Source organism: Hevea brasiliensis, chromosome 18, assembly GCF_030052815.1.
Source record: "Hevea brasiliensis isolate MT/VB/25A 57/8 chromosome 18, ASM3005281v1, whole genome shotgun sequence".
NCBI classification, from domain to species: domain Eukaryota; kingdom Viridiplantae; phylum Streptophyta; class Magnoliopsida; order Malpighiales; family Euphorbiaceae; genus Hevea; species Hevea brasiliensis.
The window spans coordinates 30,686,358-30,700,595 of NC_079510.1; the positions used below are offsets into that span (position 1 = coordinate 30,686,358).

At 33.7% G+C, this 14,238-nt stretch overlaps 1 protein-coding gene across 1 annotated transcript; it reads right to left on the reverse strand.

Annotated features, from left to right (window-relative positions):
* Positions 1–2,318: 2,318 nt before the first annotated feature.
* LOC110656381 (uncharacterized) lies at positions 2,319–3,857 on the reverse strand. Its single transcript, XM_021813103.2, has 4 exons — positions 3,650–3,857; positions 3,457–3,506; positions 3,142–3,373; positions 2,319–3,071 (listed from the first exon to the last, which is right to left on the reverse strand). The coding sequence occupies exons 1-4, from the start codon at positions 3,831–3,833 to the stop codon at positions 2,443–2,445; spliced, it is 1,095 nt and encodes a 364-aa protein (XP_021668795.1). The 5' UTR covers positions 3,834–3,857; the 3' UTR covers positions 2,319–2,442.
* Positions 3,858–14,238: the final 10,381 nt, after the last annotated feature.

Below are 14,238 nucleotides of genomic sequence, written 5' to 3' on the forward strand. Positions count from 1 at the left end.
TGCTAACAATAGAATTGAAATATGAATTCAAATTTTATTTGATTCTTGCCATTTCTGTACTTATAGTTCTTCTAATGGTGCTATTTCTTTGGGATCTTATTTGATTTGTGTCGCTTAACTCTCTGCCTGGGATTTATGTTTCTACTATTTGAATTATGTAGCTTCAATAATAGTATTTAATCAATGGTGGATCCATATATAAAAGTGAGGGGTCAATTGACCCATTTTTTTATTAAATTTTTTTTTATATATACGTGTTTATTTAAATTAATCCCTTATAATTTTATTTATTGAAACCTTTTTTAGTAAAATTTAAAGCTAAATAAGGGCATGATAGTATTTTATCAAAATGAAATATATAATTGTTTTTGTGATCAATTAATAAATGACTATTTAGTCACTTATATAAAGAAAGATATATTTGATAGTATTAATAATATTAAAATTCTGGACATTTTTCAGGATTAATTTAATTATAAAATAGTCTAAAGAAAAATTTTAGATCTACCACTATAATATATACTGTGAGAATTGCAGTTATTATTATTATTATTATTATTATTTTTATTAATTTAATTATAAAATAGTCTAAAGAAAAATTTTAGATCTACCACTATAATATATACTGTGAGAATTGCAGTTATTATTATTATTATTATTATTTTTTTTAAGATTGAAGTGAATTCTTTAATATAAATCATGAATCCTATCAAAGTTTGATTCCATTTCTTGCATCCATTGTTTGACTTACAATAAGAATCTTATAATAAAAGCTAAACTTTAGCTTTACAGGATTCATATACAATAGATTTCATCATGTTCTAGGAATTTTTTTAGGGAAAATTTAAAAAAAAAAAAAAAGGGAACATTTTAATGGATCTTGATGATGTTTTGCCCATTCATGCAACCAAATGAATTATTTAAGAAGATAATGTGTATATCTATGCTTTTATTAGATGCTCGGATTTTTTTTTTTCCCTTTCATCATGTGTATATGTAATATGGGTTGATGCAAGAGAGGGACCACTGAGGATTATGGACATCAGTATCATTAGATAGAGCATAGAAGTCAAACAAGAATTTAACAAGATAAATTTGTATTTGTCCCATTATGAAATTTTCCCTTATCTCAATTATTCTCCTTTTTTGCACAACAAAATGGGAAAAATTATTTTGTGAAATCAATGCATTTACAATAGTTTCATTATAACAATTGACTCTGGTGAATCTTAGTTGAGTTTTAGTAGCAATTGTATGTACATTGATTTCATCAAATAAAACCTTACAAAATGGAGTGCAATGGCATTATCTTTCTCAGTATTGAAGTAAGCATTGGTGATCTCAAGAAACCAAAACTACCATTTTTCACAGTAGCCTGCTCAAGTTTTTATTTATAGGTCTTCAGCTTGTTTCACTCCCGCATCCAGCTTAATTTCCAATTGAATAGCATTCAACATGTATCATGGCCATTTTATAGCAGAAGTTACAATGTTATCTTCCAAGGCAACAGTAGAGTACGTGTATAATTTTTTTGCTCATTGTGGTGCATTTGAGCATGTTGAAATCATCAGGCAATTAATGTTCATCTATCTATTATTTATTTTCTTTCATCTTTAAGCATTTCACTTTAATGTTGAATTAACCTAAAGGTGATATGTTGGTGCATTATTGCCAGTAATTTAACAACTTTAGAAAAAATGGTATGCTTCAAGAGAATATTAGCAGAAAACATGAATTTCAAGGAAGAGCAAACGGGTACTAATAACCATGCTTGTATTGGGTACTATCTGCTGAATGCTGATCTTTCTTTTTGTGTTACCTAACAAGGCAAATTTAGCTTCTTATATATTATAAAAAGACATCCCATGAGTAGAAATGACATATAAATTTACTTCTTTCCTTTCATTTCCTCTGTTTAGAAAAGATTGACACCTTGCATTTTCCTTTCAAAGCAAAATTTGTTTTTAATGATGAATAAAAGATTCTCTCAAAATCATTTTCTTTAGCGACAAATATAAAATTGTTGTAAAATTACAATCAAACGACATTACATGGACTAATTTTACGTGCATTTAGATTAATTTATTTTTATGAATGATGAGAGCAAGAGTGCATATATGTATTTAAAAATGACCGCTTGAATAGTAATTTATATTAAGTCTAACTACCACTATAACTAACTCCTGTAACTAAATTTCTTTTTTCAATTGCCTTTTTATGTTCCCATGGCTTTATAATTGATCATGCAGTCATATAAAAAACAATGGCATTTTCCCATTAAAAAATTTAATAAAATAGAACAATTAAACAAATGTTGATGAGTTGTAACTGCTAATTAATTGAAGCAGTAAAATGTATTAATTAAGCTTATATGAATATAATACTATTACAAGATAAAATTAGCAAATTGCAAAGTATCATACCACAAGGGATCAATCTTTTCTAAACAATTGAAAACTCATATAGCATGTGATGCTTGTAAATCTTTCCTTTCTCAACAATGGATTGAGGGAAGCTTGGTTGATTAACAAAATTAGGATACCATTGAGTCTCTAAGCATACACCTGCACGAGCTTTATACACAAACCCACCTTTTCCCTTCTCATCCTTTAGCATGTTTCCACTATAGAATTGCATTCCAGGTGCATTTGTTGATAGATCCATTCTCAACCCCGATTTGGCATCCTGCATAGTTGCTACCTTCCTCATTTTATTCACGTCAAAATTATCAAGTACATAGTTTATGTCATAACCTTTAGGAAGTAGGTCAATCCTTTTTCCGATAGGTTTAAGTTCAGGTTCAGTGAAATCATAGGCAGTTCCTCTAGCATATAGAATTTGGCCAGTCGGGATCAAATCATTGTCTACCGCAATGTAAAATTGTCCAAAAATTTGAACTTGTGTGTTCAAGATATCTCCACTATTATGACCACCCAAGTTCCAATAACTGTGTTGAGCTAGACTCACTGGAGTTGGCTTATTATCAAGACTCTTAGCTTTCATTATAACACTCAATTGATTATTCGATAAGAGTGTGTATATCACACTCACACGTAGCGCACCAGGGAATCCTAGAAAATCAGTCGAAAAATAATCAGGCTTGAACAAGGGAAATTAGGCATAAATGATAAATAATGTTACCTTCTTCCCCATCAGTGCTGCGATAGGTAAAGACAATGTAAGGAGCCTGACCATCATTTTTATACTTAGTGACTTTCCAAACAACTTTGGAGTATCCTTTGGAGCCACCATGGAGTATATTTTTTCCTTCATTGGCAGCTAGTTTGAATATTTTTCCATTCAACTTAAATTGAGCACCTCCAATTCTGTTTGCAACTCGTCCCACAATAGCTCCGAAATATGTTGTGTCTTTCTGAAAAATAGTTTCAAATTTGTATTTTTTTTTTGTTATCATTTAGCAAATAATTGTCTAAAAGATTAGAAAAATTTTCTCACCTGGTACTCCTCAATGGTATCATAGCCCAAAACAATATCAATTGGCTTTCCTATAATTTTTTTGAATTAGGAAAAGAAAATATAAGAGATTAAGGCATACCCTTTTTCATTTTTGAAAAACTAAAGCAATGCGAAAATTAATTAATTGGCATCAAATAAATGAATAAAATGGATGAAAGGAAGTAAATCATACCAGATTTATCAGGAATAACAAAGGATACGAGAGTTGCACCCAAGTTGGTGAACTTCAAGGACATATTTCCTTTCTTTAGTTCATAAAAACTAGCCTTTCCATTGGAGATATCAGGAGCAGAGGCATTGGCAAATTCAAAAGCCACAAAAATGCAAAAACAAAATAACAAAGAGAACTTACACATCTTTTAAACACAAATATTAAATGGGATAAGTATATTTTTTCTTAGTCTTAGTTGCCTCTTAGAAACACTATATATACATTCTTGGGAATGCCAAATATGGATATTTATATATAAATAGGAAAAAGAGATCTAAATTTATGGGTTTAATTTCTGGCTCATATTTAAGAAAAGATGGTTAATTTATTTTTGGCTAAGGCAAAATATTTTTGCCACATATTTGGATAATTTTTCTACCATACAATTTCAACACTTAAGATGCCGAATAACATGCTATCCAAATTAGTAGTTATTCATCAATTAATGGCCATTCTTCACACCTAAAAACTACATAAACATCTTTGTCTTGGTATTGGATTGTAACAGCTTGTAATCGGACTGCTACCAGCACTAGAGTTGTAGGAGGCTTAAAGCCATCAAAACCCATAGTAAGCCCAATGTCTATACTATTAACTTATTCATAATAACGTTTATAATTACAAAATATTCTATTTGTCTATGGTCATCAAAAAGATTATTACTGAAATTTCATCTCATGCATCTCAAGATTTGCTAAAAGACTCTTAACGTCATCATCATTTTCACATTACATAAGCCATATAGACAATCACATTCATCATTTCATATTTATAATAGAGTCTTGGCTAAAGTCCTATCGAATCTCAATAATCAAAATATGACATGAACATGAATCATGTATAATGGAACCAACCCCTTTTATCTCATCACACAAAATACAAATAAGTCCTCAATGGACTTTATAGCTTTGCTATACATAATGATAAGCACAATTGTCTGTGGTTCTCAAAATATACATGTCATAAAAAATAATATCCATATTATATATATCAAGCCTTGAAAGTAATACCTCAAACTGATAGTAGGCTTACTACCTCACTCTTCCAACTTTTCACTTATTCCTTCTCTTGAAGGGGTTGGTCATAAGTAATAATACTTAGCGAGTAGAGAAACTTCAAGGGGAAATACATGTGTATACATCATCCACATGAGGTTTCACAACACAAACAAATCACATATAGTAGTTATGTCACCGAAGGTCCCTTTCTGTACATTTCAATCCAAAATGCTAGCCCATTTAAGGATCTCCTCAGTACTTCCTCTTAATACATACACATAATGGGTCACTTATGCCTCTCATTATATAGGCACACCTTTACACTACATTTGACTTACATAAAACTTTCATTTGTGCAACTCATTCCTTCTAGTGTGGAGTATTTGGGTCTCACATTCTTTTCATCAATCTATCTATGGGATGAAAGTCATCATTCATTTTCTTTCACTTTCCTTTCATGCAATTTTGTTGCTAAGCTCAAATTAAGTAGCCTTTACTACCTTCCAAACCCCTTTTTAATCATTCCTTTACTCTTTTCTTTTTTGCATTCACCTTTATTTCTAACCCAATATTTAGGCCTCTACACCGTGAAGGAACCTTTCTCAGTTATTTCATCTCGACTTCACAACCAAAAACATTCAGTGACTTAACATGCTTTGACTTTACTTTAAACACATACCAACCAATTGACTTATACTTTACACTTATAAGAAAGGACTAAAATATCAAAATTGCAGTCAATAAGGCAAGATATTAATAAAACATCATACATGTATCTAAAATTCATCGTGCTTGCATATCAAAATTTTCTTTTCTTTTACATGACTTTACTCTTCTCATACTTTTACATTCTTAGCATCTAGGCTTATTTTAGTAACATAGTGCTCTGATGATAACATTTTAATGACTTAAAATCTAGACCGTTATAGATGCTAGAGCACTGAGAGGCATAAGGCCACCAGAACCATTAGGAAGCCTAAACTTAACCTTTTCCTTTACTCTTTTATAACATATCTTTATAATTACATGGGTTCTCCATTGACATTCCACTCACAAAGTATAACTTCATCCAATAGACTCCACCTCCCTTTCATAGAGCTCATTTCCTAGGGTCTAGGCAAGGCTTCTTATCACAATCATTAATGCTCTTTTTTTTGAAGCTAGAAACTATGTAAAAAGGCCTTTCTATTTATTCAAACTTTCATGGGTAATTTGGAAACATACACTTACACATAAATTGACAAATTCTCTTTAATACATTATCATTTCAAAATGTTTACAATAGCAAGTATAGTGCCAAAATGACCAAGATTAAACATATCTCAAAATAGCTCCACAAAATGGTACAATATATACAAACTTGGCTATATCAAAATCGAAGCTCATTTATCCAAAATATGCTCATTGTTGCCTTTACTCATGTCCTTGAAGGGAATAAATAGAAGAAGGGTGTAACGAACCAGCTTAGGATTATTACCAGTGCTAGAAAAGCGGTCAACTTAACGTTGCCGAAGCCCATAACAAGCCTAAAACCTATTAAAACAACTCTTTATTCCATTTAAACCAAAACCCAAAGTAACTCAATATCAATAATACTTTAGCATTCCATCTATAGCATTAAATATTTCATTTAAAATGGCTCTAAATTTGGAGTCCTTTTATAACATTCATGAATGCTAGAATATAGTTCATCCATCATACATAATTCATAAAAGAGTGCTTAGAATTTAAGGCAAACATAAAAGTTATCATTAATTACATAACATGACTTACTAGAAATCTAAAGCCAAGCACAATATCTAAAACTTTAATTATACATGTTCAGCAAACTAAACTCAAATACACATAACACTATTTGCCAAAGCTCTTTAGTTTGCTAACTATTTTATTGATAACTCTAAAATTGTTATTCTTCACCAAGGGTTAAGGGAAAGGGGTAAGCTTTGGAAATCTTAGTGAGAAAACTAACAGTTAATATAATCATTCTTTTCATTAATTTCATATACATGTAATGCATAAGCCATCTAACATCTATTAAGCATTAACAAGGAATTATGCATTAACGCATCATAACCATGTTCTAGAAACATACACCCTAATAATAGCATGAAATGATACATGTGGAAGCTCATAACTCACATATGCCCTAATAACTAGTGGTCCTTTAGAGTCCAAAGAACCACTTTCAAATGTTATGCATGGTCCTCTGGGCTTTTAGAATACACTAAGATATCATCAATGAAGACGATTACAAAGTGATCCAGAAAAAGTTTGAATACCCTATTCATAAGATCCATGAAAGTAACTAGGGAATTAGTTAACCCAAATGGCATTACAAGAAACTCATAATGCCCATAACTGGTCTAGAAAGTGATCTTTGGGATGTCTATCTCTCTGATTGTCAATTGGTGATGTCTAGACCTTAAATCTATCTTGGAGAAACAACTAGCTAATCGAACAAATCATCGATATAGGGAAATGGATACTTATTCTTCATGGTTACTTTGTTTAACTGTCTATAATATATGCATAACCTTAAGGTATCATCCTTCTCCTTAATAAACAACAACATAGTACTTTAGGAAAAGGTACTCGATCTGATAAACCCTTTGTCTATAAAATCCTTCAATTGCTCTTTTAACTCTTTTAATTTTATAGCAACCACCCTATAAGGAGGGATAGAAATAGGCCTAGTACCAGGTACTAGGTCAATCTCAAAATCTATCTTTCTTTCAGGTGGCAAACCAGGTAATTCCTCTAGTAAAATGTTTAAGAATTCCCTCGCCACTCGAACCAACTCTGGTTTTTCTCCTTTCACACTAACTTTCTTAAAATGAGCTAGGAACCCTCTATATCCTTTTTTGAGCATCTTTCAAGCTTGCATGGCAGAAATAATCCCTTTCAACATTGATACATGATCTCCTTGAAAAACTACTTTTGACTTTTCTTCTCCCTTGAATTTTACTACCTTTTTTCTACAATCCAGAGTAGCATAATTAGTTTAGAGCGAATCCATCTCTAGAATGACATCAAAATCATTCAACTTTAAAATCATAAGGTTAACTAGAAGGCATCTGTCCTTAACCATGACTGGATAGGAGTAACTGATCATGTTTGTTACTAAAGAGTTACACTTGGGTTTAGTAAACAATAAATGACACTATAATCTTGAAACCATCAATCCTAACTTTTGGATTGTATTAGGGGTAATAAAAGAATGTGAAGCACCTAGATCAATCAAAACATGGACACTAAAGCTCCCTATATTATTTTTACATGATACCACTATGTTAGAGATATTTGCTTCCTGTTGTGTCAACGTAGTTCTGTCATAGTAAAGATTCAAGCCTGTAATGATCGAAACTAAAGGCTATTACCAACACTAGGGATCAGGTTAGCTTAAGGCTTTTAGAATATAGCAAGCCTAAAAACCTATTAAACATAAAACATTTTTCATAATAACCATAATTTAAGCAACCCATGTCATTCACACTTTAAAACTTACATCAAAACATATTACATAATCTTTTAAAAAGAAATAGTTCTAAATTTAAACCTTTCACAAAGATAACAAAGTGTGACTTTTACATTCATACTTTGGAAAACAAAAGTATGCTTAAAATTATGGTAACATATATACATACTTAAATAAACTTATTACAAAACTCTTACAGTCATGCGCAGTATCTATCCATTAACATTTACATGTCCAATCTAACAACATCATTTATACACAACAAGTCTAAGGCTTCTCATGTTGCTAGCTTCTCATAAACATCTCTATTCCTGCAACCCTGCATCTGGGATTATGGGAAAGGGGTAAGGTTCTAAAAGCTCAGTGAGTAAACTAACAAAACATACATGAATTATCTTACTCATTTCATACATATGCAATGCATCATCTAAATGGGATTTAACAACATTTCACATAAGATGGAATTGTCACCAGCGATTTCCCAAATCTAATGTGTCTGACTCATACAAAGGCTTTTTAGGACTTTTGCTTAAAAACATAATATATCCAATATGCCTGGTTCGTACAGAAGCTCCTTAAAACTTCTGCATAGTAAATAGTGAGCTAAGGGCTTATTAGGCCTCACCCGGTCTTACCACACCATACTATGTATGATCATATTATAAAAATATCCATAGCATGGGAGAAACTAGTGGGTCATCTAATATCCATCGTCCATAAAAAATAAATATACTGAAATGCAACACATTCGTGTTCTAGATACATATATCCTAGTAATAGTGAAATGACACATATGGATGATCATAAGTTTAATTTAAATACACATACATTCATTAGGGGTTAGTGTTACTCATCTTTTGTAGCCTATCAAACACCTCACTCAAACGGTAGCTATCCTTGGATCTTTAGCTTTTCGAATCCCTCAGGTCTGATCCAATAAGCATCAGTACCTAATGTGTTATTTGAAGCTCTACAACTCTATACATACATCAAACAGACAATTCTAGGTCCTTTTGGATAGTAAAATCATGTTTAGGAGCCTTAAAACTAAAGGAGAAATAAGGCTGGCAGAACCAACTTCGACTGCTAAAGTAAGCGATTTTCGTTGCCGAAGTTCTGAACCTTAAGTGTCCTTTTAGTCCAGTAGAAACTACAACTGCTAAAGTCTTAGACTTCGATGAATAAACTTGAAAATTTTCTAGATTTTCTAGAGAAACTACATCACCTTGCCTATCAAAATAATAGTTTTCAGCAGCTAAACCTAGGAATTTCCATAATTTTCAAGTCTAAAACCTGCAGTAACTCACTCAAAACATCACCAAAACTCAAGTCGAAGCTCCAAAACACAATCCAATCATCATAACACATAACTAGGGCCTAAAACAACTTGAATTCAAGCTCAAAGTCCACATGTGTCCATCATAAGCATGAATTCAAGGTTCTTCTAAACTTCAAACATAACATTGATAAGGAACTCTTAAATCCATCAAAGAAAACTAGCCATGGAAGGCCTATACATAATGGAAGCCTTGACAAAAATTAAAAATAGTACATGATTTAGCATCACGAACACTAAAACCCAACATGTAAAATGTAACCCTTAATCTTATCAACCTCAAAATATCCCCTAAGCATACATGCATTTAAATCTACCCACCTAACCCTTTTTAAACATACTTAAACTATTCTAAAGGATGAAAAAAAAGAAAGATGAGTTACCTCTTTTCCCTTAAACTTGAATTGAGAGGATTGATGGTCCCAGCTTTAATCTACTCTCACTTGACTTCCTAAAAGAGAATCCAAGCATCAAGGTATCCAAAACATGCAATTGACAAGGACAATCTCAAGTTGGGTCCCCTTGCATGCAACATAATAAAGAAGGGAGAAGAAAACTTATTTTTGTTCAGAAATATGAAACCAAGTGGGCCATTTATGCCCTTACTATTGGGGGGACTTTGGATTGCTATATGTAATGGCCCGGCCCATTAGTGATATTGTCCTCTCTGGGCCGAAGCCCTCACTGTAACACCCTAGGAAAATCCCACATCGGCAAAACACGGGAGAGATGTTGGGTTTATAAGTTGGCGGTTCGTAACCACTAGTGACGCGTTTTAAAACCGTGAGGGCTTCGGCCCAAAGCAAACAATATCACTAGTAGGCTGGGCCGTTACATTTGTGGTATCAGAGCCGCTCCGTGTGCAACCTTGAGTGATGGTGGGGCAAACCTCAGTGAGGACGTTGAGTCCTATAAGGGGGTGGATTGTAACACCATAGGCAAATCCCACATTGGCAAAACACAGGAGAGATGCTGGGTTTATAAGTTGACGGTTCGTAATCCCTAGTGACGCGTTTTAAAACCATGAGGGCTTCAGCCCAGAGCGGACAATATCACTAGTGGGCTGGGCCGTTACACTAAAAGTTATGCTTCTAGCTACCGAAATCTATTCTGTTCAAAAAGAGTACTTAAGTTCTCTCATTCGCCTAACACTTGTATTTAGACTCCCAACCCTTACATATTTACTCCTACGTGCAATCGTACACACATACATACATATGTATACACTTTCCACCACTATTCCCTTATTTATGAAATCTTGAATTCCACTAGAATATTCCATCAATGATAGAAATTCTGTCACTGAAAAATAATGGGTGTTACATTCTCCCCCCCTTAGGAACATTTGTCCTTGAATGTTAAAGCAATTCACATATATAGCATAACCAAACAAATAGACATGTAACATAACATATTAGAATGGTGGTGATATTGTTGTAACTTGGAGTCACGAGTTTCCCACATACATTCTTCCATGTTATGACAATTCCACAGAACTTTGACCATAGGTATCTCCTTGTTCCTCAGCTTCCTCATTTGCGTGTCCACAAACAGTACAAGTTGTTTGACATAAGAAAAATCATCTAAAATTTCCATATCTAGTTCACTTATAATCTTATTTGGATTTGATATAAACTTTTGTAGCATGGAAATATGAAAAACTGGATGGATCCTCTCCATTTCTAGTGGCAAAGCTAGCTTATAAGATATATTTTTGACCCTTTGCAGTATTTCATGTGGTCCAATATACCTTGGAGCTTATTTGCCTCTCCTTCCAAATCGGATAACACCTTCATCGGAGATAGCTTTAGAAGCACCAGATCACCCTCTTAGAAAACCACTTCTTTGCTATGGAGATCTACATAACTCTTCTCCCTACTAATTGCTGTCTTCAACCTTACTCTAATTAGAGGCATAGCTTGATTGGTGATTTCCACCAACTCCATCCCAGTTAAGCTGACTTCTTCCCAACACACAGGAGAGCTATACTTCCTTCTATATAAAGCTTTATATGGTGCCATTCTAATGTTAGAGTGATAGCTATTGTTATTTACAAACTCAATTAGAGAAAGGTACTTTTTCCATGACCCTCTAAAATCAAATAAACAAATTCTTAGTATATCCTCTAAGGTCTGTATAGTCTTTTCTGACTATCCACCTATCTGAGAATGGAAAACTGTGCTGAAGTCTAACTTGGTGCCTAACTCATTCTGAAAATGGTATTAAAACCTTGATGTGAACTGCAGTCCTCTGTCAGAGGCTATCGTCACTGGAGCTCCATGCAACCTTACTATTTCTACCATCATACTTGAGCCAACTTATCCACGGAATAGTTAGCTGTTATAGGAATGAAGTGAGTAGTCTTGGTCAATCTGTCCACTATCACCCAAATTAAGTCATGTGTATTGGAGGCTATAGGCCATAATAAAGTCCATGGCTACATTTTCCCATTTCCAGTCTAGGATGGGTAGTGGGTTAAGCATTCCTGGTGGCTTCTAATGTTTCAACTTCACTCTCTGATAGACCTTACAAGTAGACACAAACTGTGAAATCTCTTTCTTCATGGAAGGCCACCAATACACCTTCTTTAGATCTTGATACATTTAGCTTCAGGGTATATCTATACCTAGCATTATGAGCTTCTCTCATAATGTCTCCCTTGAGCCCGATATCATCTAGTCACATAAGTTGCTGCCATATCTCAGTACTCTTTTCCCAATAAATCGAAAATTAGGCTTCTCACCCTTCTGCACTACTTCAGCTATCCTTACCAACTCAGGGTCTTCATTTTATCTCTCTGCTACTTATCTCAACTATATTGGTGTCACTTTCATCTGAGCTATCTAGGTACCTTTAGCTGATAACTCTAGTTGTAACGCCTCTCCAATCAGCTGGTGCAACACCTTGAAATTAGGCTACCTTTTCACAGATATATGAGCTAAACTATCAAATGATTTTTGGCTAAAGGCATCTGCAGCAACATTTACGTTCATCGGGTGATACTGGATAATATAATCATAATTACTGAGCAGTTCTACCTATCTTCTATGTATGAGATTTAGCTCTTTCTGATTGAAGATGTTCTGGAGACTCTTATTGTCTGTGAAGATTTCACATTTAGCCCTATATAGATAGTGTCTCCACATCTTTAGGGTGAAGACTATAGTTGCCATTTTTAAGTCATGAGTGGATAGTTAGCTCATGCTTTCATGCTTCTCTAACTACCTCAAAGCATAAGCTATTACTCTGCCATTTCACAAGAGAACACACCCTAAACCCACTCTTGAGGCATCACAGTAAATGGTGAAATCTTCATTGCCTAAAGGCAAACCTAACACTAGTGCTATAATTAGACATTCTTTAAGCTTCTGGAAGCTCTCCTCACATTAATCATTCCATTTAAACCTTTTGCTCTTCTGAGTTAACCTAGTTATTGGAGCAGCTATTTTGGAGAAATCAGGCACAAATCTCCTATAATAGCTAGCCAAGCCTAGGGAACTCTTAATCTCCGTTACTATGGTTGTGCTTGCCTAATTTGCTATGGCTTCTACCTTTTTGGGGTCCACTTTAATACCATTTTTGGACACCACATGCCCTAAAAAAGATATTCTCTTTAGCTAGAATTAACACTTCAAAAACTTGACATACAACTAATGCTCTCTTAAGGTATAGAGGACTAGTCTTAGATGTTGTGCATTTTATTCAGGACTTTTGGAATACACTAACATGTCATCAATTAAGACGATCACAAAGCGATCCAAATAAGGCTTAAACTGTAACACCCCAAAGTTCGGTAGTGCGTTCTGCTGCTCCGGTAACCAGTGTTGTCCGGACAGCTAGGATGCCTAGAACCGTACCTCAATATGAGTGAGGAGACATAAAATAATGAAATACAAGAAAAGAAAAACAAAGGAAAAATCATAGCAAAGAAATGTAACCAAGTTAAGCGAGCCGAGAACCCTAGCGATGGGTGACCGCACCGGGAAGTCACGGCGTGGACCGTTGACTAGCCCTGGACTGCGGGGAACCCTGAAAAATATTTTTAGGACTCCAATAAATATTTATTGAAGTATAAATATCATTAGAAATATCAAAGAAAAAATAAATAATTAGTACAAAGAAAAGTGAGAAATCGAAAATCGGACAAAACCCAGTGTTACCGAAAAATCGGGAATGCGACCCGAACAGGGGCATTATGGTCATTTGACACCCCGAATTGTCTTTTGACCTAAATGTCCATTAAAAATAAATAGTATTACACTTAGAAAATAAAATGAAAAATTAAATTGGTGGTACCCAAAGTAAATAGCTAAAATAATGGGTTAAATGTGGATTAAGTGAAAGTTAACTTATAATATGTTTTAATTTTAGTTAGTGGACCACTAAGGGAATTAATTAAACACATAGTGGGACATGTGTACACTTAAAATGCAGCTGAATAATTCAGCTTCCTCATTTGCATTCAACATTGCCGTGAATGAGGTGAGAGGAAACTCCATAGCCATTTTTCATGCAAGCTTTCTTAACCTCCCATTTTCAACTCCAATCCTTTAAGTTCCTTCACAAAAAATGGTCTACACATCACAAGGAAGATATTGATACCAATTTTGAGAAGTTTGGTGAAGGTTTAGCAAGTTACAATTAAAGGTAAGTTTGCATTTTTGAGAATTTTCTTTGTTAAAGTTTATGTTCATGTTATGGGTGTTAGATTGGTGAAGGAAAATTTTGAGTTTGAAGGGTT

What these genes read in the sequence shown, in the direction of transcription:
- LOC110656381 (XM_021813103.2), bottom strand. Translation starts at nt 3,833, where the DNA reads ATGTGTAAGTTCTCTTTGTTATTTTGTTTTTGCATTTTTGTGGCTTTT. An exon ending in ATACCATTGAGGAGTACCAG is followed by an intron (nt 3,374 to 3,456) that starts GTGAGAAAATTT and finishes ACTATTTTTCAG; the next exon opens with AAAGACACAACATATTTCGG. An exon ending in CAGCACTGATGGGGAAGAAG is followed by an intron (nt 3,072 to 3,141) that starts GTAACATTATTT and finishes CTGATTTTCTAG; the next exon opens with GATTCCCTGGTGCGCTACGT.